Source organism: Populus trichocarpa, chromosome 2, assembly GCF_000002775.5.
Source record: "Populus trichocarpa isolate Nisqually-1 chromosome 2, P.trichocarpa_v4.1, whole genome shotgun sequence".
In the NCBI taxonomy this organism is placed as follows: Eukaryota; Viridiplantae; Streptophyta; class Magnoliopsida; order Malpighiales; family Salicaceae; genus Populus; species Populus trichocarpa.
Window position 1 is genome coordinate 1,503,298 of NC_037286.2, and position 25,745 is coordinate 1,529,042.

Below are 25,745 nucleotides of genomic sequence, written 5' to 3' on the forward strand. Positions count from 1 at the left end.
AATATTTCAGATAAAAAATCACATGATTTAAGTCTAAAAACATTTAAGTTTAATATTAGTTTTATAGTGAGTAATCAGGGGGGGTGGGGTGTGGTTAATTAACTTATACATTCATGCCATGACCTTTCTCGAAAGTCGTATTATTTAAGTCTAAAAACATTCCGGTGTAATACTAGTTTGATGGTAAGTAATTGAAGTTGTTAGTAAAGAAAGTCCATCAACTTTTGGAGCCTAAAATTTTATGTAAAAACGGGATGAAAAAAAAGTGTTTGAAGTTGATTAGTTTTGTATTGTTTTGATAAAACTTGACACTGTTCATCACCTAATTTTCATCCTTGCTTTTATATTTGTTTTTTTTTCTTAAACTTTTTTTCTCTCTCTAAATTTCCTTTTTATCTAGATTTTAGGTTCGGTTATTATAGATAGAATTAAGTACTATTTTTTGAGTTATTTAGATTTTATTTAGAAGTGCATCTAAATAAAATAGAGTTGTTGGAATTTTAGGAGGTATATTAAATTTTCTTTTTATACCAAGTAAGGAGCAATTAAATTTTAAGGACACGTGATTGATCCTTAACAGTAACAAAGTTGATAAATTTTCAAGTCATTCAACTAGTAAGTAGTTTTTTTGTTTTGTTTAATTTTATACATTAATATGTATGCTAGAATTGTGATTCAATTATTTATGCAAGTTTACATATATTTATTTGATAAATATACTAGTCTTTTTATTATAATTTCAAGTTGTTATATTCGCATATTTATAAACTAAACATATTTTCTTCACTTCTCTAATTTTATTTATGAATTTTTTAGAACAAATATGAGCCACGTGATCCATGTTATAATTAACCAAGCAAATTAAGCAAAAGTTTGGGTGGAAAATCAATTATTTAATTAGTTAGATTAATTCAATATTTGGAACATTTAATCATTCAATATTTTTCACCCACGTGACGTGCCTTTATGGCCATTCTATAGATAGATTTGAACCGAATCCTTGTCATGTAACAAGCAGCCATAAATGTGATAAACAATGTATGATAAAGTAGGAATTAAAAATGGAGTCTTTTCAACTACATAATGCTATATATGTGGTGCTAAGAAAAATAAAGAAAAAGAACATAATGCTATGTGTCCCATTGATTAGTGGAGTTAATATTTAATACAATTCAAATTGATTGAGTAGTTTGGTATCATGGTGCTTAATTATTGGGTACGTACGTAGCTTCTTCTCCACCATCCATGTACATGTTCAAAAATTGCAGAAACCAAAAATTGTTTTTCTTTCCCTATGATTTTCATTTTCTAGAAGTTTTGAGGGATGAATTCGAAGACAATTTACTCATTAGAATAAATTAAAATATCATTAGATAAAAAAACAAAAGAAATAAATCTATATATCACTTTACCTTTTTAAAACATATAATTATAAGTAATGTTGGATACTATAGTCTCGAAACAGGACAAAAAGAAGAAAGAAAGAAAAATCTATATATCACTCTATTTTTTAAAAACATACAATTATAAATAATGTTGGATATTATAGTTTCAAATCAGAAGAGACAGAGATAATAGAGATAGAAGGAATATGTTTCTATATATTTTTATTCTGAAAGTATAGAAATTCTCCCTAAAATTATTTAATAAACAAATTTATTTTGTCTCCTACTATATCTCTTCAACTAAATATTTTTTTGTTTTTTTTATATCTAACATTTCTATCATGGAATACTAAACACAATCTTATAAGTGTGTGTTTGATATTTTGGTGAAATGTATTTTTTAAAAGTATTTTTCTCTTGAAAATATATTAAAATATTTTTTTTTAGATTTTTTTAAATTTTTTATATCAACACTTTAAAATTATTGAGAAGTATTAAAAAAACCATAAGTTTAATATTTTACCAAAAAAATATAAGTTACCACTCTATTAATTTCTTCTTCATCTCTTCAATTCCATATTTCTTATCCAACCCCCACAAAATTTTTATCAAAGATGGTTTGGTTATTGCCTCGTGTTTCGAAGCATGTTGGCTAACCAGTTGTAGTATATTTTAGTTTTCAGGAGGAGGATTCCTCGAATAATTAGCTGTTTTTTATTCAAACAATCACTCCCCTCTAATTTTAAATATTCCTTTCCTTGCATTCGTTTCTGATCAAGCCGACTTGCCTTTTGTGGCCTGAAGTCGTGCACATAACCTTGATCAAATTAATATGAACACACTTGTTGGTCTGTCTCTCCACATCACATATTACTCCATCATATTTTAACTCTATTCTACTTTTAAAAAGAGTGTGTCTCAGAAAGAAAGAAAATATTCCACTTAAAGAAGCTTTGATGAGTCTTTTTGACCAACCATATTTGATTGCTAATATAATATTTATACCTGTGATTTTTATATGGTTTTTGTAGCCTAGACCTTAATGTGGTTAATTTGGACAATAACATATGATCTCCTCCGATGGAGCTTGATCTTTTGGAAGGTAGAAGAAGAAAAAACCTAACACCCCTAAAAAAGGGATTATTCATTTGGATTCTAATGGATAAAAGGCGTTGCTGTTGAGGTTAAGGGATGTTGGTGACAAATTTTTTTTGGAATTTGTATGACCTTTGAGCCTCAATATAATTTTTCATGGCTGGATCTTGTGGTTGGCAAGCCAGATCTCCTCAAAAGCTAGATATAGATAATGTAAATACAAATGTCAATCACCGAATTGTATGACTGAAAAATATAGGTGACCACGTGGCACTCGAGTGTAAGAATTTTGATAGATGACATAAAATCGGTGTAATTAATCATGATCCTGTCTAGCAAATTGACCTAAGGTCTAATTAAACAAGAACATCATGTGGAAATTGACTTGATTAAATCCAGGTGATCAATATATAACTGAGATTATTAACGTGATTAAAATCTAATTTGACTTCTTAAAAAAGTTTAAAATGATGAGTTTTAACTTTTTTTAAGCAAAATTAAAGTGATGTTTTGATTTGATTGTGATGGTGTTCTAAAATTTAACATGCTCAAGAATTTGAGTTTTTAAAATGTTTGAATACAGAGTGATCACACATTCACGTTAATATTCCTTTCTTTAGAGTTCATGAAATTGATGATTGATGATAAAAAGACCTAACAACTACAAAACAATTCTTTTTTATGGGAATTAGGAATCCTCTGATGATAAAGTCAATGATTTTTAATAAAAGATTGTAATAAATAAAAGAATGAACTTTAAATTCTAAGAACAATAGTATTTGTTCTTAGTTGTGTATGATAAATACTTGGTAAAATAAAAGTATGAATGCTTAGAGAATAAGAAAAATATTAACCATTTACCTAGTGGTTTAGAGGATATATATAGTCTCAGAACTTTGTCATGATATTTGAATGGAGAGTTTAGAGCATCATCTCCTCTTGAGAAATATAGGGTTTAAAAAGATTATCAAGAACGTTGAGTTTGATATTTTGTCAGACCCACATGTATTTAAACTCGACACGTAGCTAAATTCAAAGATATTAGGTATGACATCTTTATAAACCCACATATACTTAGACTCAACGCATAACTAAACTCAAAGATGTTATACCTAGAAGCACCCACATATACTTAGACTCAACGCATAACTAAACTCAAAGATGTTATACCTAGAAGCAAGAAAGGCTAATAAACTTGATATTTTGTCAAGTCTAGGTATATTAGGCTAGTACCCTCTCTCTCTCTCTCTCTCTCTCTCTCTCTCTCTCTCTCTCTCTCTCTCTCTCTCTCTCTATATATATATATATATATATATATATATATATATATATATATATAGAGGTTATTGCATCAAATTAATTCGAGTCATCTCATCTACCTTGTGACTGGAATGTAAAATGGCATTTTGTATATTTTATCTCTATCAAAGGATTGCTATTATTAGTTTGGAACATGTTTTTCGTTATAAGATGGTGAGAGTACATTGCCTTCTTTAGGCCAACTAATTAAGTCGATTGTCTTTAACCTCTGTCAAATCTATCTCCCTCTTGGTGATTTTCTTGACAAATCCCCAATTTTGTTGACAAAGGACAAGCATAATTGACAAGTGATATCAAGATTAGGGTTTCGAAATTCTGACATGAAAAGACAGGCTATAATTATTTAGTATCTACTAATCATTTGCTACACAATTATGTATGCGCATAATATGCCATTGACTACTATTTATTGAAGTATATGCTTGAGATGCATTTGATCTCATCTCTAATGACTTATTAATGGATCGCTATTATGGAAAATGAATTGTTCAAAAGAAAATTGAAAAGTGTGTGATAATGTCGGTTGACTCTAAATTAATCTTGATCATAGGGAGTTAAGGACCTGGAAACAATAGGAAACATGATGGGTGCGAATTTTGTCCCACTATGTCCATCGCATTCACCAGAATCACATAATTATGACAAATAACATTGTTAGTATCGCCATCATTACTGTCTCAATATAGCATCATCTATATATACACACATACATAATAGATGAGTAAGTGCAATTTATGTACTAACCACTTGCCATTAACATACATGATTGATTGTTTGGTATTATACTGCCGAGTATTTTTCAAAAATATTTTAAAATAATTATATATATATATATATATAATATTTGATATCATTACATTAAAATTATATAAAAAAAACACTAAAAAAACAATCAATTTAATGTTATTTTAAGACAACATATTTTTTAAAAACACCTAAAAGTAACAGCTAACACTCTCATGACCTCTTTCCTTGAATTTGAATAGAAAATTATACAGGCAGCAAACTCATCTATCACTTTCATCAAACTTTCAAAGATTAGTATTTTATGTATTATATTAAGTAATGAGATTAAAAGAACAAAGAAAAACTATGTATAAGAGGAGACACTGCGAGTGTATATCGATGCAGTAATACGAGTAAAGATTTGAAGGGGAGTTTCAGTTTTGTTCACAATGATATTTGCTAAGTCTCTTGGCGTGACATTCGTGTTAGCTAGTTCCTTGGAACGTGTTTCTTGGAACCAAAAAAAGAAGCAGAAAAATAAATCAAGAACTGTAGCAGTGGAGGCGTGCCACACCTCCCCTTTGCTTATACACGTCGGCTAGTAGGATTTTGCTAAATAAACAATTCTTGTGAGAACATAGACTTGGACTAGCTACCTAACCATCCATACGTGTAGCTTATAAAAAAAATCAGACTCCTAACTGCAGACCGTGTGAAGGGAAACTGATTGAAACTTGACATTCCAAAAATTGAGGCTCCCCAAGTCAGCAATCTGTCCCTTAATTATTCAATATCATAATGTCTTCAAGATAAGAGTTTGACTCTTCTATTAAAAAGAAGTAAGATTAAGGGTATATAATTAAAGCAAGTTCAAATAATTACAATACGGATCAAACTAATTAATTCACACCTCCAACCCCACCAAGCTAGCCGGTGCTAGCCTGCCTGTATACGTGCGGTTCATCATATGGTTAATCGTATATTTGATTGGTGTATTATCGATATTCTCTTAATATGATTTCTCCAAAAAAAAATTTAATTTAATTGATCTCTCAACTCAAAAAATATATTTTTTTTAATATTTGACTATGCTAATAAAACATTAGACAAAATTTGTAAAGCTTATTTTTAAGAGTTCTTAATTTGTGTGTGTTCTATAATTATCAAATTGATTTATGAAAAAATAGCAAAATATATTAAATAATTCATGTTTGAAGCCCGTGTCAAAAAAACTAACACTTAAAAATATATAACTAATAGAAAGTCTTATTCTGTAATTAGAATATTTCAATTTTATCTTCATTTTTTAATCACTGCATATCACCAAATCTGATTTCTTCATTTTTTTTGTCATACTACATTTCTTCTTGTTAAGGAATTTTTTTTGTGCTTCCAAATAGTATCTCCCTATAAAATTTCTATTTAAAAAAAAATATGATATAGTAATTAAAATTTTAAAAGTTTCAATTATAAACTTTATGTTTTTTTATTTGAATTAATCTTGAAGCTTAATTATTAGAAAATAATATTTCCATAATTTTTTATTATGTCATAGTAAGATATTTCATAATAATTATACTAAAAGGTAAGGGGTAATATAGCCTATCAAGGGCTATGATTAGCGAGGGGCCAAACTTGGAAGCGTGACATTTTCTCCTCTCAAAAAGATTCTCCCAAATACTCACCTCCCCAAAAACAGAAGATTAATATGGCAGCTCGTGCACCAGCATTCCTGATACCATTCCCTGCACAAAGATATTAGAGTGGGAATAATAATTCTAAACTTCGTAAAGAAATTTATTTCGTCAAATTCTCTAACTGCTAAGGTCTTCGTTTATGGAATTTAAACAGGGCTACTTCAAGATCATTTGGATAATTCTGGAAAAACAGAATATCCATCATCTCGACCACAGAACTGAAACCCTAGCCATATCTGCACTCTTTCTTAGCCACGCTACAATCTTATAGCAGAATAACTAATCACCTCATAAGAAATAATTAGGCGAAAGCGCACAGTAGATTTGCTATGGAAAACTGAAGGCCATTAACTTTTTGACACTTGAACAAACAAATGCTGCGACGACTTCAAACTACGGACCGGTAGAGAGAGGAGGGAAAAAGAAATGAAACTTCATGTACGTTTCCTTAAAATCAAATGGCTCCTTGGAATAATCTACGGCTTTTGTCGAGGATGTGATGTACATACACTCTTCACTGTTTATTACTATAATTTTCCCTCTGCCATCTATATAATTAAGTATTACTCTAAAATACATGAGTTTTTCACTGTACAAGTCACATTAATATTCTTCATTCTCTCACACATTAATATGAATGTTTTGCAAAATTTTACACCTTTTCAATTAACTTTTTTATAATAATTTAGTCCTAATAAAAGCACACTTAATTTTGATTTCTTATGAAAAAATAAAATTACCAAAATAAAAAGACACCAAACATTATAATAATTTTATGTTTTTTCAATTTCATCCTCAAACTTTTTTATAATGATTTAATCCTAATAAAAAACCACTTGATTTTGATTTCTTATGAAAAAATAGCATCACATAAAAAAGAACCGAAATAAAAAGACATCAAACATGGATGGCATGCCATCAATTTCATAAAAAATACACTTTGATCCTTAAACTTTAAAAATCATACCACTCAATATTTTTCCAACTTAATTTTGGTATAAAAGTTTTTTTTGTTTTTTTTTTTGTCCCTGATTAAAAGGGAAGAGCGAGAGAGGTCACTGGATTCTAACAGTAGAGAAAAAAAAATATCATTGACACTGATTTATGCCATCAAAATAAACTATATTTGTATTAAATGATTCCATTTAATTAGAGGAGTTCATATTGGGTGTTTTTGTACCTTTAAAGTTTGTGAAAAAATAAATCTGAGCACAGTGATTATGGGATTCGGGTTGATTTCAATTTTTTGGAGGGTTTTTTAGGTTTTTTTAGGCAATAAATAAATTTATCACGGTTGTTTTATAAATGTTTTGAGTAAAAAAAAAAAAGTTAAAAACAAGTTTTAGAAAAAAAAAAAAAACTTAAACCCCAATTTTTAAAGTTAAGAGTACCTTTCTGTTATAAGAAACAGCTTCATTGGCGACCATAACCAGCTGGTGGATGGGGCCTCCGATTAGCACTGCCAGGAGGTGGCTGGGGTCTCCGATTTGCTCCACCATGTTGTGGTGGCATTTTATTTCCTCTATGATCCAGTGCTGAAAATCGGTTGCTGCTGGGATTGCTATGGTTGGCAGGCGGGGGAAACCTACCACCCCATTGCTGGTGACTACCAGCTCCAGGTGATTGGTAACTCTGATAGGCGTCATAACCACCTTGATAAGCATATGTTGAGGTCCCAGTTGACGTATGTTCCACCGGCCCATGTGGATACCTTGGTCTACCATTCTGATGAAATTCAGGTGGGTGGTACACGTGCCTTGGATGTGGCCCACTCATTTGGTTCTCTCTTTCATTCTGAGGACGGGACCTTCTATAAGAGGGGTTGGCACCTGCCGAACCATATCCATGGTCATAGTGAGTTGGCATATGAGGACTTGCAGAACGGGGATAACCTGCATGAGAATAATCTATTTCTGGTTGTAAAGTTCCATAGTGTCCATGATTGTGCAGCCCATTTGAATAGAAGAGTGTGGTGGGCCGCAGGGAGCTGCAAAATAAGGTGGTGGTGGGGTATGCATATGATTGCCATAGCCATTGCGATCTATCTTCTGTTGTAGACTATTGGAAACTAGTCGATGTGATGCCTCCCCAAGATGATGGGCAGAGATGGTTCTAGGGGGATTTCGTCTGAAAGGAAGAACCAATCAAATAGTTATAGCCGAAAAAGTGGAACATATACTGTAATTGAAGCATAAATGCGCGTGTGATCGGCTAAGGAAAGAATGGAGCATCTTATCATGCAATCAACCAAACAAGAATTATTTCACTTGCAGGGTAGATCAAGTAAAGCACACCAGTCATTCTCCCAAGGCCTCCTCCCAGAATCCTCATGCCATAAAATTGGTTCAGGTTTCAGATCACCTTGATCTACCGTCTACAAAAAAGAAACAGAAATTGATATAGTGACTCTCAAGCTAAGACAACTTTGCCAAACATATCCATGCTCCATGTTAGAAGTTAAATAACCAAAACAAACATAAAAAACCTACACCAACTAATTATTATAGATGACTGGAATTATTCCAGCAAACTTTCATTCAATAAGCAGAAAGGCAATTGCAGATTATATATGCTCAGAGTAAATAACTACCCACATGCACCAGATTTTGCACATCTAAAAGTATTGATTTACCTGATGTTATATGATAAAATGCAAATGAAATGCATATGAGAAACCAGTACAGAGAAACAAACAAGGTTTGTCAGCTAAGCAGTCACGCTTGCTGTTAATAAAAAACATATCATGCTAGAGGAGATTTCAAGTAACAACTTTGATTGCGGGTGCATTTAGGCATCACAACCAAATACATACCTTTTTGGGGAATATAACACCAGCAGGCGGACGAGTGATGTGTGTGTGTGGATCAGGAAGTCTGTATATGACACATCTGAATAGAAAAAAAGAAAAAACAATAGAGAAAGGAACAGGAACAAACCATAGACAAATTATGACTTAAAATAATCTGATAGTCATATCACACTCAAACATTTATAAGCTTACATGACTTCATTGGCCAAAATGTCTTCCATGCTTACAACTGGAGACCTGAATATAGGAGGGTGAGTATCTCCAGCACAAGGAGATAAATAGCCATTCATCCCATCACTGCAGCCATAAATAAAATCAGAAAATCATCCAAACAGATTTTAAATTTGTGATTACTGTAGAAAATATAGTTCATTTAAACCCAAAATCTGAGAATATAACAAGCTGGTGAGCTTGTAGTGAACAAAAGTTAAAAACATGACTCGAGATATGAAACTTCAAGAGTGTCACATCCAAAAGTTGACAGTAATAGGCACATGAATGCATGGCGTGCTAAATCCACAAATCATATAACATATTGGTAGAACAACTCCCACCAATGGATCGCTAGGGAAGCAAGCACAATCAAAACATGATTTTGGAGCATAGAGTAGCTTTCAGTCTCAAAGGAAAACTAGTGTCATATGTTGTAGCCTAAAGATTATAAGGTAACATTTTCAAAGCTAGAAAACAGCCTGCAACAAAATTAAATCCACTTTCTGGGATGGTAGGAACTTGGTTGAACACAAGAAGAATCCAACACTTCAGATAACACAATTATGGAAAATAGACTTGATTAAAATAAAGAAAACTGATTCTCTGGTTTATAAAGGATTTATTTCACAAGCACAAACCCCATATCAGAAGATTCTCTTTGAGACAAGAATGAACATCCATATACAATCTACAAACAATATTCGAAAATGAAATGAATCCAACATATAAATAGAAAATCCAGGTCAGCGAGAAAAGAGCAGCCACATGAACTTTGCTTCCCAGATGACAGTTGATTTCAATATTAAAATACTATTACTGGTTTGCTTTCCCTTTATTGTCTGCCAACCAGTGCAACTTTTTAGCATTCTGTCAAAAGTTTGACTCAGAAAGGAAAGTTGTATTCAAGCTTGAAGGCATGACACTAAGAATGGAAAGTTATGCAACCCAGATGATCACTTGACATTTCCTATTCCAACTTATCAAAGTTCACATCCAGAAGCAACAAAGAGCAATGCATGTAAAAATCAGAACCAATAAAATTCAGACCCCCATGAAAGTTACCCACTTTCAAAACTCAAAGTTAATACTTATGTAAATTATTCTGTTTTAAGTGATTCAATACAGACCTCAACTCAGGATTGATACGCTCCTTGACTTCAGCTCGTTCTTTGTCTGTTAATTGTTTGCAATGATTATCGAGTAAATTTATGCTCTCAGAGAGAGAATGAGATGATGACACAAAATGCATGTCAAACATCATACTGTTTCTCCTTGCTTCTTCCTCCTACAAAACATTGCGACATTCAGGTCAGGTGATGTAAAACCATAGGATCTTCTTGTAAGAAAATTCAAGAAATGAAAGAAACAAATAATGAAGCAGACCAACTTGATTCAAGATACATACCGTTAATGTGTGCTCAATTTTTTGGACCTCTGCAAGAAGGCGAGATTCATCAATTAAGGGAAGCTTTGCAATACCCTATTTGGAAAACACAACAGAATCAATGAGAACCACTTCACTAGAAAATTACTCCAACCACACAATCATGCCTGGAAGGCCAGATGAATTAAGATCGCAAAGATAAACTAACCTGCCATGCATATCGCTTTCCATTCATGTCCACTTCAAAATCTGATAGATGCAACAGAGGTTAGAACACATCTGATCATGCATGTATATAAAGATAGTCATGGGTCAAGCTCTCTTTTCTAGTAAAGATGTGTACCAGTAGGATAAAAATCAATAAAAGGTGAACTTGGATCCGTCATCAATTTCCTATAGTGTACAGGGAGAGCATGGGAACTGCAAAAAAAATTTGTTAGCTCCTTCTCAAGGAGTTTTTGCAAATAGAAATGGCTTCCCTGAGGGGATATGAAGTAAATAGATAGGATACCTTGCTGCAGGGAAAACTCCCAAAAGCTGGTTGAATGGTTTGAATGGAGAACCAAGTTCAAAACTAATGTCCAGTTGACCAAGATCTTTGAGATCTGAAGCAAAGGGCGCATAGTGATAGGGATAAAACCTGAAACAAAGAATTTATCCAGTTCTGAGTTGAAGATCTGAAGGCATTGACACATCAAGTGCAAAGACAACATTTAAACTGCAGTTTATCTTGAGAAGTCGGTCTGAACCATCAAATCATCTTGCAACAATGAGCCATGTAAGAATATTTCCTACAATTATAATGGTCAACGACTCAACACCTAAACTGCAGTGTCCAAATTGCCATTTATTTTGGCAGGCATGAAGTTTAAGAAGGGAAAGAGCAGAAGTTGCAGCAGAAACAAGAACTCAGAACTGCTACAAATGAAAATTCAAAAACTCACCACTGCCAAGAACAAACACCTTCATAATAATAATGCATGACCCAACACAGCCCTTCTGTATATCTCAAAACCTTCTGTATATCTCAAAACCTACTCAGTTGAATGTCAAAGATATAAGATCAGCTTACATGTCTCATAGAAACATCGAAGACGGAGGAAATTCAAAGCTACAGTCGTACATGTACTTACAACATCTCTCCGTATATCTTCCATTTCCTCCAGAGTTTTTGCAGAAAACTTCTGTTCATAATATCTTTCCTTCCAACCTGGTTCTCCCAATTTGACCTGGTAAAGGAACATTGGAGAGAAACATCAGTAAAAACTAATGGCCCAAAAAAGGAAAAACAATAAAGGGAGTTTGGCAGGATACTAAAATTCATAGAACATGAATGATAATCAACACTTCTATAGGAGACTCAAACCTTGTCTTCTCCATGATTCTTTGAGTTAAAAACATCAGATTTCTCACGAAGTAACTCCTTAAGCTTAGTTTTCAATTCTTCTTGGTTTTCATGTACCTGAAAAAAATTAAGTGCCCATCATATAAATGTAACAAACTGCAGATTTCAGTTCCATAAGAAAATAAAATGAGTAAACAAATGGACTCTTAATCCCTTGCCAGCAAGGGCTCATACCAAATGAAAGGCTAGCCCATAGAAAATGAGTCCTAAAAAGAATGGCTGAAGGAGTCAGAATTACATTAAAGTGCCTCTCCTCAAGCAGGAAAACATACTTCTATTTCCAGACTATTCTCTGCCTCAACAATGGCAGCACCAATATTGGCTGTTGAAGACAAACGTGCAACTTTATGCCTCCGAACAGAGGATCGTTTACCATCAGATGTCTGAGAATGTGTTCCATCATCCTGATATGGTGAAGGTGTAGGAGCTGAAGCAAGACGAGAGCCATGAAATCGGGCAACTGCAACCAAAGATTCAGGTTGATTTTGAGGCTCTGCATCATCACCTCTCCTTGCCTGTGCCTTTTCACGCTTAATTCTTTCTGCCTGACGCTGCAATGTAAGGACAAAATAAATTAGTTCACGGTGTTGAAAAGAGGTGCTTCTTTCTGTCTGTGCCTCTTCTTGTCTATCCAAAACTTTATGGTAGAAGGTTCCATAGACTGTTGCTTATAAATGAAAATATTTTTGCTTCTACAGCTAATAGATATCTTATTGTCTCATATCCATCTTTTCAATACCCTTCCGGAGATATCACATTATCGTCCCATTTACAAGGGAAAAAAATACAATTAGTAACCAGGAAAAAATCAATAAAATTCAGAATTGATCAAAGGTGCACAAAACAATTATGCCTAAACTTCATATAATTCCAGTAAAAGGGATGCATGCATCCAAACTCTTGGAGAAAAAATTTAACCTGGTGCAATCGTGCTCTTTTCTGGAATATCTTATCTTCATATGAACCCACAGGTTGAATAAAATGTTCCACTCTATTTAAATTAGGCTGAGAAAACAGAAAGTTATAAAGAACAATTTATGAGCAATCTTACAAACAGTCGTAAGTTCAGTGATAGAACCCATTGCCAGCAGCCAACTATTTATGTAGGACATCTAGCACGAACATTGAAGTACCTTGCTGCCATCAGTCAAATACCCATCAAGCACCCTAAATTCCTTCTTATAAACAGCCATCAGCAAGTTGATTGCACCCTGAAAGAAAGGAGTTTTTTTATTAAAAAAAAGGGTGTTTTCTTTGTTATGCTGTAGTTAATCTATTTCAGCAGGGAAAGGATCCTAAGCAGCAACTCAAAGAATTCACAATCTGTATTGCCAAAAGATTCATATGGTTTTTCACATGTGCCAGGTTCAATCAACAAAGTAAATATATCCATCTTAAAACACAGAAACAATGTACTTTCAAGTAAACTATTCACGAACCTCACGAATCTCCAGTGTGGGCATGTGTGGCAGGAAATCATTGCCAACAAAGAAACAAATGAATATAAAATCATCTACAATGCGTTCAAGATCAATCTCAAATGGAGGATTAGGAATTCTGAATTCATACTCCAAATACTCTCTAAGAATCCAGATATTGAGAAACTGCATCAAGAAAAGAGTTATGAAGCAAAAAGGGCTAGTTGATGCATTGTAATGAAAGATGTTTACACCCAAAACTTTCAAAGACCTTTAAAATGCACCTACCTGGTATGGTTTTTTGGGCACAGCAACGTCATTGCCTTTCTCATCAAATTCTCCTGCCTTTCTCTTCGCCTTTCCTTCACAATCAGCTGCTAAATGACCCATCTGACCACATAGGAAGCATTTGTCTTGTTGTCCAGGAGTGAAAACAATCTGAACCAAACCATTAAAAAAGGCCGTTAAAGAAAATTAAAATCCAACATTTAGCAGATGATTCATCAACCTTTGTCAAAATAAGTGGACGTTTAGCAGTGGGTTACAGGTATTTAAAATAGACTCTTTCAATCCACTTATTCTGATGATTGATGAACAAGCCTTTGGTCAAAATAAGTGCCATCTATTTACTCTCTGCTAAATAACTAATACTAATAGCTAAGAAACAGCATAAGAAGTTTGAAATTGAATTCATTTTTAGAGAAATGCAAATATCTCTAAACATCAAGACAGACCTCTCTAAGAATTGAAAAAAGAACTTCATGGGTAGCCAGAGACAACATGATTAAATCTGCATCCTATCAGAAACACCAATAAACAGAGGAAAGAATGTTAGACTACAAGGAAACTAACAGTTAGGTTATAAAAGATCAGGAGACTCAGTTGAGGAAGAAATATACCAAACCATACAGGCAATGGCGTGTATTTGGATTATAACCGGGAAGGTTACTTTGAAGACGGATATAGGACATGATTTTGTGTTCCCCTTCCCCGGGAACATTTGCATCAGAAAGGATAGCCTTCACAAAATAGAAATGTGAACTGAAATTCAAGCATTATTCATTTGCTACTGTTACACACACCAGAAGGTGAGTATAGCATTATATTTGCAAAAGAAAACAAAGCACTGCATGAGAAAAAAATTAACAAGGGACCACATTATGGGTTATACCTTAATTTTCTTCCATCCAGGATCATAATTTAGTCTAAGATGAATATAGTACTGCTATGCAATTGACAAAACAGCCATAAATTCAGTTCCAGGAGTGATAACATTGGAATCAAAAGTTTGAGATGACTCCTTAGGGGGAAGCTTCCTGCCCTCCCTCTCGAACTCCTCTCTTAGCCTTTCTTCTTCAGCAGCCTACAATACAAATAGGGAATTACTGATAGTTATTGAAATGGTGTATGTCCTGCTATGTGTTAAGTTTTCCTCTTTTAGAAGAATATAGCAAAATAAGAATGAAGATATATGGAAAAAAAAACCATAAGGAATACTGAAAACCTAGATAATCCCAAAATAGATCCAAAAATGTACGATAAATACAGTCATGGGCATCCTGAAAAGTTAAGTAAATGTTCACTAGCAAAAACTTGAAGATTCCAAAACTAATGAAAATTCCATAAATAGTTAAACAGGATGTTTGCATAACCAAGGATTTATCTATTGCATGGCCAAAAAGTTCACCAGGGATAATTGCAGTTTCCAAGAAATGACCAAGTAAAAGGGACTACAGAGCAGTTATCAGAATCATGGGCTCTAGTACTCTCATTTCAAAGAAACAATTTGATAACTCCAAAAACCATCAGTTTTCCACAGGAAGAAGAAAGATTATTTTCATCCAACAAACTCTAAGTGCTCCTCAGAAAATCTTTATCTAATAAGCATTCCTTCAAGAGTTGTTTTTGTATCTTTATAAATATTTTTCCTTCTTCAATAAGTAATTGGTTAAGCTAACCTATGTGCTTTATCCAAAAAACTCGTGTTACTTCAATTCACTTTCAGATACTAAGCATCCATTGTCAGCCATTGCATCAATACATGAACATACCAAATAATTTTACTTAATATAAAAAAAAACTAAGACAGTAATTTTAACAAAGAAACTTGGTTTGCTGATTAACCAATAACCCATGACACTCTCCAACTGCAAACACGAAAAGGAGGCCTCCATTGTTAACATAAACACATACCGCATCAGCTGCATCTTTAGCTGCCCTAAAACGCCTAGACCGTTGCTGATTCATTTCGTACGAGGTGCAACTCCATCTACAAGTCATTCCCACAAAATCAGTACACTTACAAAATACAGTAAAAGAAAACGACCCAATTTGAATCACTCACCAATTGCCATGTACAGCAATTTCCGAGGCCTCACCACCACAAAAAGCCTATCAATATAATCAAACATACACTGAAATACCTCATCGAAAGAAGTAGGCGAAGGCTGCAAGAGGAATAAAATTTAAACAAGCAAAAAATAAATCACATTATCAAAAAAATAAATAAATCCAGTTTGATTCAACTCCATTAAGACCAAATTAGCATTCTAAAACACAGAATTAACTTCCAAAGACAGAAAATAAATTCAAATACGCAAGCAAAAAGGCAAGGGCGGGAGAGAATCGGAATCTTACTCTGTCTTCGGGATGAAAGCAAGGATGAACAATCCCGTTCATATCGAGATATAAATTATCATACTCGATATTGTTAGGGTTAGGTCTACTTGTATCCACAGGAATCTTAACGCCTTCGATAACAACCGGTTCTTCTTCGATCACATCCACCACCACTAACGGATACTTCTCCGCTAACCACCGATAAAAGGCCGGCACTCCCATCGCAAATCACTCAAATCAGCGACTCACCAATCCAACTCGCTTGAAGAAACGGATTGAATAGATAGCATAACAGCAAGGAAGTGAACCCTAACCCTTACCACGGAGAATATGAGAAAAGCAAATTTCTCATGTTGCGTCCGTGGATAATGGGTACTTTTTAGTTTTTAGGATTCGTTACGCGGCAGCGAGTTAGGGTACGGGGAATTGTTTTACAGAGATGCCCCTGGGTAATTTGACGTCATGAGTAAGAGAGGAAGATACATGGGGATAAGTGTAAGGGTGATTGTGTCTTTTTAGAAGGTAACAGGGTCAGCAAGCGGATCGGGAACGGGGGCTGGAAATGGATTGTTCTCTCGCGCAAAAACAGATTTTTGACACGAAAGATATTTGTTCTTATACTGTTGGGAAAAGCGGGGGAAGGATTTGATATGGCTGGATTTTTGTTGCTGGTGTGTTGACGGTGCTTTCTCATATTTTAGTCACGTGCTGGCAAGCTAAACTCCTGTATGAAAGGAGGGAGTCTTGTAACATTCCCTCGAAATTATAATAATATTATTTTTTTATTAAATAATTGAGTTATTTATTTTCCTTGGAATTTCTTTAATGTTTATTCTTACTAACATTTTTTTTTTTAAGGCTTGCTGCCAATAAAGGATACATCCGGAGGAAACTTAATGGTACACCAGGGCCTTGCCTAGGGGATCTTCAAACTTTGTTGAAGTCTTAAGGCTAGCAACATCTAAGCCTTGCTTTTAATGTGATCTTTTACTATTGAAAAAAGAGCTCCTTCTATGTGTGCTATATTTTCCCTTAATCGAAAGCTCTGCTGTTCTTAATTAGTAGTGAGAAAGAGTTTTCAAAAATACGATCAACGAGGATCTCATCATCTGTTAGGTGGGCCAATTGACCGGTCGAGTTAGGCATCCATGTCACCAAAATAGGCCAACCTTTCAAGCTGTTGGCAAATCCAAGACTGGCCTCCTTGCTTCTCTCATGGTACAGTCATCTTCTCGTTGAGCCCTTTTCTCCTCGGTCCACAGAGACGAAGTCCATGACGATATGGGCTAGTTCACAACTATTTTTTAAGAGAAAAAATAACACCAAGCTCTTGATCATGCGCTCTATTTGCGATCAAACTATAGTAGTTGTGATGAATTTTTCATTCGAGTCAATTATAAAGTAGAAAGCAATCTGCATAACCATTGAGGTCAAGAAGGGTGGCGGGACAAGGATAGACCTCGTGAATTTGAGATTTTCTGTTTATCTCGAAGATCCCTATAGGAGTAACCTTTTCTTCAGTCCCCTTGACAAAACACAAGCGTGAAAAGACTACTCTTGTGGCAGGTGGACAAGAAGAGCAAGCCTTTGCCTGACTGCTCTACCTTCTCTTCGTTTCAATTCGATGGATCTTCTCAACTAGAAGATTCCTCGTATGGATAATATACACATTATAGTTGACCAAACCTAATTCTAATTCTTTTGTTATGAAATAAGGATATTCAATAATTTTACAAGAGGAGCAACTGAACTCAATCACCCGATGCCCTTACTCTTCAGTTTTGTTCTACTGGGGTCTACCATGTGAAGGTATTTAAATTGGACCATTCCTTGCCGATTTCTAGCTGCTACCGTCATTTACCAAGATTAATAGATTGGACAAGGTGGAAATGATCGAGAAGAGAAATGACGAATGACACAAGAACCAATATATTTAATCGAGTGAAAATTATAGCCGAGGAACGCTTATCTCTTGTTCTTTCAAGGGTTCTTCTCATACTTGGTGCCAAAACAAAGAATAATTCCAACCCCTCTTGTCTAATCTCTCCTCTCTCATCCACCCCTTTTCCAATCCCTCAGGAAAACAGAGTACAAGTAAAAGAGTCCGACACTCACACAAGTAAATAAAAGTCGGGGAGAGGCGGAATGATTTCCTGGTACTACCAAACGCATGGCGGCAAACATGAATGATTTTGGTTTTCAAGATATTGGCAATACCTATCCAGCCGTGGGTTTTACTACACCGGATTTTAAAAAAAAAATATTAAATTTTTTATATCAAAAAAATTTTAAAAATCAATTAAAAAAACAGATTAAACCTTAAAAAAAAAAAACACTCTTTTCATTAAAGTGCCTTAAAATTTGTATAAATATAGTTTTTTTCTCGGTGGGCCCTGGACTAGTTGGTGGGCCTGGCCAGGGGGCGGGATTTCTTGACCATCACAGTGGTTTAGACCTGGGCACGCCACGACAAGTTGTGGCCATTACTGCCTAGTTGCTTTCATTCATCTCTCATGATTTCTAGCCCATTACTGCCCTCCCGGCTCTGTACCCCAACCACAATGGAGACTAGTAGTAGAAGCCAGGCTCCCTCCATCCACGAAAGGCAAGAGAAGCAAACGTGTGGATCTCTTTAGCAGTTGAATCATATTCCCGTTAAAAATGCTGCCCAAATTCAGAGCCCCCCTCCAGGCCTCTCCACCTTACTCCCACAACAACCACCCCCCAAATTCTGACAGCAACCTTAAAAAACATTAAAAAAACACCGTCATTATCATGTCTTTAACAATTAAACTAACCATATCTCCTCGCATAATTAACCTTAATTGTCACGAAAGAAACAGAACAAAATTCCCAGCAATCCGACCAAAACCAATCTACCATTCAAACGCATTAAACCCTATTCTATACAACAACAAAAGACCCGGAATGATTCAAGCTTCTGTATCCGGTACAGTTATCAAGAGCTCCTTGATTGAGCCAGATGGTGGGGTCTTGGTGGATGTTATAGTGCCAGAGAGCGAGAGGGGGTCAAAAACCTTGGAAGCAGAATCACTGCCTAAAGCGAGGCTGGCTAAGATTGATGTGGAGTGGGTTCATGTGATAAGTGAAGGATGGGCGAGTCCCTTGAAAGGGTTTATGAGGGAGAATGAGTATTTGCAGAGTTTGCATTTTAATTCTTTGAGAATGGAAAATAGGACTGTTGTGAATATGTCGCTTCCTATTGTTTTGGCAATTGATGACGAGACCAAAGAGAGTATTGGGTCTTCAAAAGATGTTGGATTGGTTGGTCCTGAGGGTGATTTGCTTGCTATTCTTCGAAGGTTTAGTTAATCTCCTTCTCTTGTATATGTTTTCTTCTTATTTTATTTATTCATGGTCGTGTTTTGCCATGGTGGCTTTAAAGAAGTATATCTCAATAGAATACGCACACACATTTCTGTAATGTGGTCAAGCGTGCAAATTTAATAATCAGTACAGTTAAACCTGGAATTTATACGAGGTTACACCATCTGTTATTTAATAGTTTTATGTGGAAATGGAATGCTGTTTGTTGTTTTGACAGGAATTTTTAATAACTCGTGTTGTGTTTTCGAGTAAAAAAACAATGGTAGTTGATCTTTCGGAAAGGATAAGAGCTATTTTCTGAATGTGGGAATTGAAGCAAAGAAATGCATTACGAAGTTGCTTTCGTTCGGTTAATCTTTTGATGTTCCAGGAGGGCACACTTCCATGTCTGGAATTCTGAATGAATTGATGGTGTGAATACCCATTGTCGTGTGGCATTAGAGGAGCTCATTTAAACACATAGTGGATGTTCTTGTTTACATGTTTGAAGCAAATGTTTATGTGAAACAGCTTCAGGACAGCCAACAGCTTTACCATGTGTGTCAAAACCCAATTATCGGTCTTGTCTTGGTTGTGATCATCATGTTAGAAACCATATGGGCTGAAATTTCAGCAGAGGCTGTGCTTTACACTGCTGGAAAGCGGACTCCTGCTGTTATACTTTGATTTTCCGTTGTTGGGTGGGTAGTCATGCTGCATTGCCCTTTGAATTTAAAAAATCATTTCACTTATGCAAGCTGCTCCAGACCTGCCAAGTTACTTGACTTTCTTCTCTTAACCAAAAGGGAATTTTCTGAATTTAAAGTTTTATTGCAGTATTGAGATATACAAGCATAACAAAGAAGAAAGAATAGCTAGAACATGGGGGACAACTGCACCTGGATTGCCGTACGTTGAGGAATTCATTGCTCCAGCAGGAAATTGGCTCCTAGGTGGAGATCTAGAAGTGCTAAAGCCCATCAAATACAATGATGGACTTGATCATTACAGGCTTTCTCCTAAACAACTCAGGAAGGAATTTGATAGGCGTCAAGCTGATGCAGTTTTTGCATTTCAGTTACGAAACCCCGTTCATAATGGGCATGCCTTATTGATGAATGATACACGCAGGCGGCTTTTGGAAATGGGTTATAAGAATCCGATTCTACTGCTTCATCCATTAGGAGGTTTCACAAAGGCTGATGACGTTCCTTTGGATGTTCGGATGGAACAACACAGCAAGGTTGTATTCATTAATTTCTTCTACATAGCCTGTGATGACATTGATCTGATCATCCATTCTGTGATGATACATATTCTGACACCCTAGGAAAACCGCTACCATTCTTTTCTTTAACCAATGATGTAAAATGATTCTATTTGCTGTGGAATTGGCATTCATGGATCTGCTTTTGAGCAGGTTCTAGAAGATGGAGTTCTTGACCCTGAAACTACAATTGTTGCTGTATTCCCGTCACCTATGCATTATGCTGGTCCTACTGAAGTGCAATGGCATGCCAAGGCACGGGTAAATGCAGGTGCTAACTTTTACATTGTAGGTCGTGATCCTGCTGGTATGGGTCACCCGACAGAGAAGAGAGATTTATATGACCCTGATCATGGAAAAAAGGTTCTAAGCATGGCTCAAGGTCTGGAGAAGTTGAATATTTTGCCATTTAGGGTAGGTTTCACAACCTCTCACCTCTCTGCCAAAGCTCCTTTCCTATGCATTATTTGTCACTTTTGGCTAGGATCTGTAACAACATCATAAACTTCTATTTCCATCTAAGTGCATTAATAACATCATCATTGCAGAAACATATTACAACCATTGCTAACTCTGACTAGACACAATAGGATCAGACTGAACATTTTGAAGGTAGTATAGAAGACAATTGGTTGACAAACATGCGGGCCAGGTGGAAGCGCATATAAGACAGGGTTAGATCTAGTAATGAGGTGCTGTTGTTTACTGTTTTCCACTTTGATATCTGTTTCTATCTAACGTCAAAATGGTGGCAATTTACACTTGAGAGTTTGTAATGCATCTGCTGGGCTTAAGTTTTGTGGCTTAAGATGTGATGGATTACTGATGTTTAGAAATCAAGGCTCTAACATCCTTGTTTATGGCATTATCTCCACAGCGAAGCCATTGAGTAATCTTTCTGTTATTATACTGTGCAGGTGGCAGCATATGACACTGTGGCAAAGAAGATGGCATTTTTTGATCCATCTCGTTCCAAAGAGTTCCTCTTCATCTCTGGAACCAAGGTAGGAACAATATATCTGATATCATAATTATTTTTGTTTCTACGGATCTAACAGAGTTGATGCTCAAAAAAGCCTTGAATTCCTCCTTGTTGTCAATAATTCATTTCCATAAGTCAGTTATGATGAGTTGTTTGACTCAAAAGTCCTAGGTATCCAATCATTTCAAGCTCCATTTGTTGACAAAGAATATGACAACATCAAGCAAATCTTGTTTTAAGAGTAGAAAGGAAAGCATAATCACTGCTGATTGTGTGCATTCTTTGATCAAGGGTAATGTGGAATCATTAGGTGATTGTTTTTGCTATTGCACAGTTATTGCATGGTTCCGTAGGTTTTATATAGTGGGTTCAAGATGTGGAAGTTTGCTCTTAAGAACCTTCTCAAACTTCCTGTAATACTGTTGAAGATTTTTTTTTTCTTCGTATTTTAGGCAGCTGAAGGTTTTGCATATAATTTTCTACCTGTAATTTGGTATCCGCTTTGTTTTGTTGCAGATGAGGGCCTATGCTAGAAATGGTGAGAACCCTCCTGATGGTTTTATGTGCCCTGGTGGTTGGGAAGTCCTCGTCAAATATTATGAGCAGTTGCAGGCCGAAGAGGCAATGCCAGTTGTTGCATCTGCTTAAACCTATGATTTATCACCAGAATTACTGCCGAACTAGCTCAAGAGAAGCAAGAGTTTTTCCTATAGGATTTGGTGTGGTGGTTTACTTATTTGAAGAGTTTTCTTTCGATACCTGGCAGTTAGCATGGAATTTTTCACTAGGTTGTTTGTTAAAAGTTAAAATATTGAGTTGTTCTGTCATTCATTTTTAAGACAATTAATGATCCACGCGCAAGAAAAACATTTATTGCTGTCAATTATAAAATTAACCAAGGTGGTTTTCTTACTTTCCCCGTGAGCCTTGCGATAATATCATTGTGTCAGCTTGAGCTGTATCTCGGTTAGCTACTAACGTGTGTGCTTTTGTGCATTCTGTTTGCTTAAAAGATTTGTGTGGATTGTATGCTGTGGATCACTACCAGCGTGCAAGCTCAAAAGACTGATAGTTTGATTGGATAATCATTTCATTCACAAGGAGCGGGATGAGAAGAAATTCTCATGTCCGGTTATGCAGTAGAGATTGAATTGAGAAACTGCCATCAACTATCACCCCAGAAGAACCAGATGGGTTTTTTTTTTTTTACTGTCATGAACGAGGTTGTTCGTAGCTCAATTGCTGATGTAGCCACCTGGTGTTCAACAGGTTCTTCTGACTTGAGGTTTTAAATTTTAGAGACACTGTCAAGACATTGCATATGCTGGGTGGGCCTTTCCATGCCTTCTACCAATTTTCTTCCTCTCATGATTCTTCTGTTCTTGCCATTTTATACTATATTTTATACTATCCTAGAGCAAGATATTTCCGATGTCTCATCGTTGGAGGCTCAGCAACTGCAAGGACTAAATTTTTTTCAGATAGTTGCATGCTCTCTCCAAAATAATGGCACGCTCTCTTCGAAATAACCGGTACGAGGGGCCCAGTTTCACTGCATGCTGGGCTCTTCTGGTTTGGTAGGCACTGGACATAGGCCTAACAGGCGTGGTTAGCCCTCTGATTCTGTCTGGCTAGGATGCTAACGTGCAAGGATTCGAATATTCAACCACTAATGGTCAGTCAACAATCCTTTCAATTTGATGGTAGCGGCCAAAAAAGAACATATTATTTATGAGAAATTTATAACCAATGAGTGAATTGACTCGAATCATACGCAAAATGGGGTTTGAGGTACCAAAAGTGACTCAAATTTGATGGTAGGTAAACGAAATAGGTTTGGTGTGGCTCTGGGTTTTCAACAAGTAAAAAAGTTTTATCCATGTAAAAAACAACAATTTAATATTTTTAACAGTTAAAACGCAGTTTCAACTACTTAGCCATAAGTGTACTTAAGTCTAAGACCCGAACCGAAGGGACATAATGTGCTAACAAGCAGGTCTAATCAGGCCATTTTGCACTCTTAACCTTGTTATTAAACTGGGATACCTGAAGGATAGCTAGTCCTTCTTTATTAGGAGGACCACTGCGACTAGCTGTCCTTAATGCTTTGGGTTTCTGCTCTCTAACACCTAAGAGCAAAACAAAGAAAAATGGAAGTAAGAACACGAACGATTTACCACTTTATAACCGCAACCACTAGATTTTCTTCCAAAATGGAAGTCGGTTCTGAACCCTATTTAAAAAGTAGTTGAAACATCTCAAAAAATCAATCCATATATACAGTTAGTTGTTTTGCAGTTTAATAGCACTTGAATGTGCTTTACAAGTTAGAAAATTGTCTGGAGTTCATGGGCTCCTTGACGGCACGTACACGTTTCATCCTTGCAATCCACACCTAGCTCATCCACCCTGGCTTGGACCCATGGTTACAAAACATTGGTCCCTCTTGTGACGTGCAACACAAAACTATCATACAGTTGTGTTCCACACCAAATGAATTTGACATTAATTCTCCTCCTCCATGCTGTTACAGTACTACATGTGCACCTTAATGAGTTTGAGGTACAAATCCGTAAAGTCCTTTGGATTCTTCATTTTCTGGGGCTTAGCTGTCATATATGGGGGTAGGGGTGAGCAAAAAAACCGAGAAACCGAGTAAACCGAAAAAAAAAACAACCAAAAAAACCGAACCGAAAAAAAAACCGAGTAAACCGATTATTTTTTTTGTTAAAATTTTCGGTTCGGTTCGGTTCGGTTTCGGTTTACGAAACCGGAAACCGGCAAAACCCCAACCGAACCGAACCGGTTCGGTTTAAGGGGTACTATAAATACGAAAAAAAAAAACACTTTCTCATTTCTAAAACCTAATTAACCCTAGATTCTCTCCTCTCCAGCGACTCCTTGCAGCCGCTCCCTCAATCCTCACAGCCGCACCTCACAATCCACACTCTCACTCACTCTGTAACAAAATCAAGTAAATCCATCTTCGATTCTTCATCCATATCCCTCTCTGGCTCTCTCATACCATCTTCATCTTCAAAACAAACAACCTAGCCAGTCAGCCACATCCCTCTCCCACACGGCCACGAGTCGCACGACACACACCACTCCAGAGTCCAAATCTAGCAAACCAGTCCCTCCCTCTTTCACATCCAAACTTGAATCGCGTCCCAACTCACACCAGGTATGATTTTTTTTTCTGTCAATCTCTGTTTTTTTTTTTTTTTTTTTTACATATGCTTTGTGATTCTGTGTATTTTTTGGTATATCGTTACAAAAAAATCAATGTTTGAGCATTCTGTGTATTTTTTGTTGATTTTTATAACTATGCCATTTTTCCTATTATTTTTTCAAATTGTGCTACCTTGTCATTTGTTCTTGCTGTGTGACGAAAAAAACAAACTCTGTGTTTGAAGGGAAAACATGATCAACCTGTGGGCTGGTTTGAGACCATAAAGTCTGTTCTGTTGCTGCCTCAAGTTGCCTTTCACACCCGAAATTAAATCGTGTCCTAACTCGCACAGGTATGATTTCTTTTTTCTGTCAATCTCTGTTTTTATTTTTTTCCTTTTTTTTTAGTTTCTTGGTTCTTTTAGTTTGTTTTTGTATTTTGTTTCCCTGTTCTTTGTCAATCATTTTAGGTTATTTGTTGATGCAGTGTGTTACTCTGTTTTATGTATATTTATTATTTTTTTCTTCTTCAAAATTAGGGTGTATTAGTATCTGGGAGTTGCATAATGTTTTTCTTTTGTTGCTGTTTCCTGATTGTTTGTTGATTTCTCATCATATGTCTCTTCACAGTATTGAAATTGCTATTGGATTTTTCTGGTTGCCATCTTTGTTATTTTTTAAGGTAGATGCTATTTTCTTCATGCTGTTGTTTACGGTTCAAGTTCTGGAAAAGCATTGTGTGATTTCCTCTTTCATTTTGATGTTGGTTGGAAGGAAAAGATATAGATGTTGTGAAATTGGTTATGTTTGGCAGCATGTTTCATTATGCACAGACATTGTTAGGATTGTCTTCAAAACTGGTTTCTATGACTAAGAATCTGTTGCTTTTATAATATATGATGCAAATTTGTTCTTATTGCATCTTGA

At 35.5% G+C, this 25,745-nt stretch overlaps 1 protein-coding gene and 1 pseudogene across 1 annotated transcript; one reads left to right on the forward strand and one right to left on the reverse strand.

Annotated features, from left to right (window-relative positions):
- Positions 1–5,290: 5,290 nt before the first annotated feature.
- On the reverse strand, positions 5,291–16,708 carry LOC7479688 (5'-3' exoribonuclease 3-like; annotated as a pseudogene).
- Positions 16,709–18,595: 1,887 nt separating this feature from the next.
- Positions 18,596–22,559, forward strand: LOC7490658 (ATP sulfurylase 2). Its single transcript, XM_002300680.4, has 5 exons — positions 18,596–19,394; positions 20,236–20,641; positions 20,819–21,079; positions 21,583–21,669; positions 22,164–22,559. Exons 1-5 carry the CDS (start codon positions 18,847–18,849, stop codon positions 22,293–22,295), a joined length of 1,434 nt encoding a protein of 477 aa, XP_002300716.2. The 5' UTR covers positions 18,596–18,846; the 3' UTR covers positions 22,296–22,559.
- The last annotated feature ends 3,186 nt before the right edge of the window (positions 22,560–25,745 follow it).

What these genes read in the sequence shown, in the direction of transcription:
- LOC7490658 (XM_002300680.4), top strand. Translation starts at nt 18,847, where the DNA reads ATGTCTTTAACAATTAAACTAACCATATCTCCTCGCATAATTAACCTT. An exon ending in GGATGGAACAACACAGCAAG is followed by an intron (nt 20,642 to 20,818) that starts GTTGTATTCATT and finishes GCTTTTGAGCAG; the next exon opens with GTTCTAGAAGATGGAGTTCT. An exon ending in TGAATATTTTGCCATTTAGG is followed by an intron (nt 21,080 to 21,582) that starts GTAGGTTTCACA and finishes TATACTGTGCAG; the next exon opens with GTGGCAGCATATGACACTGT.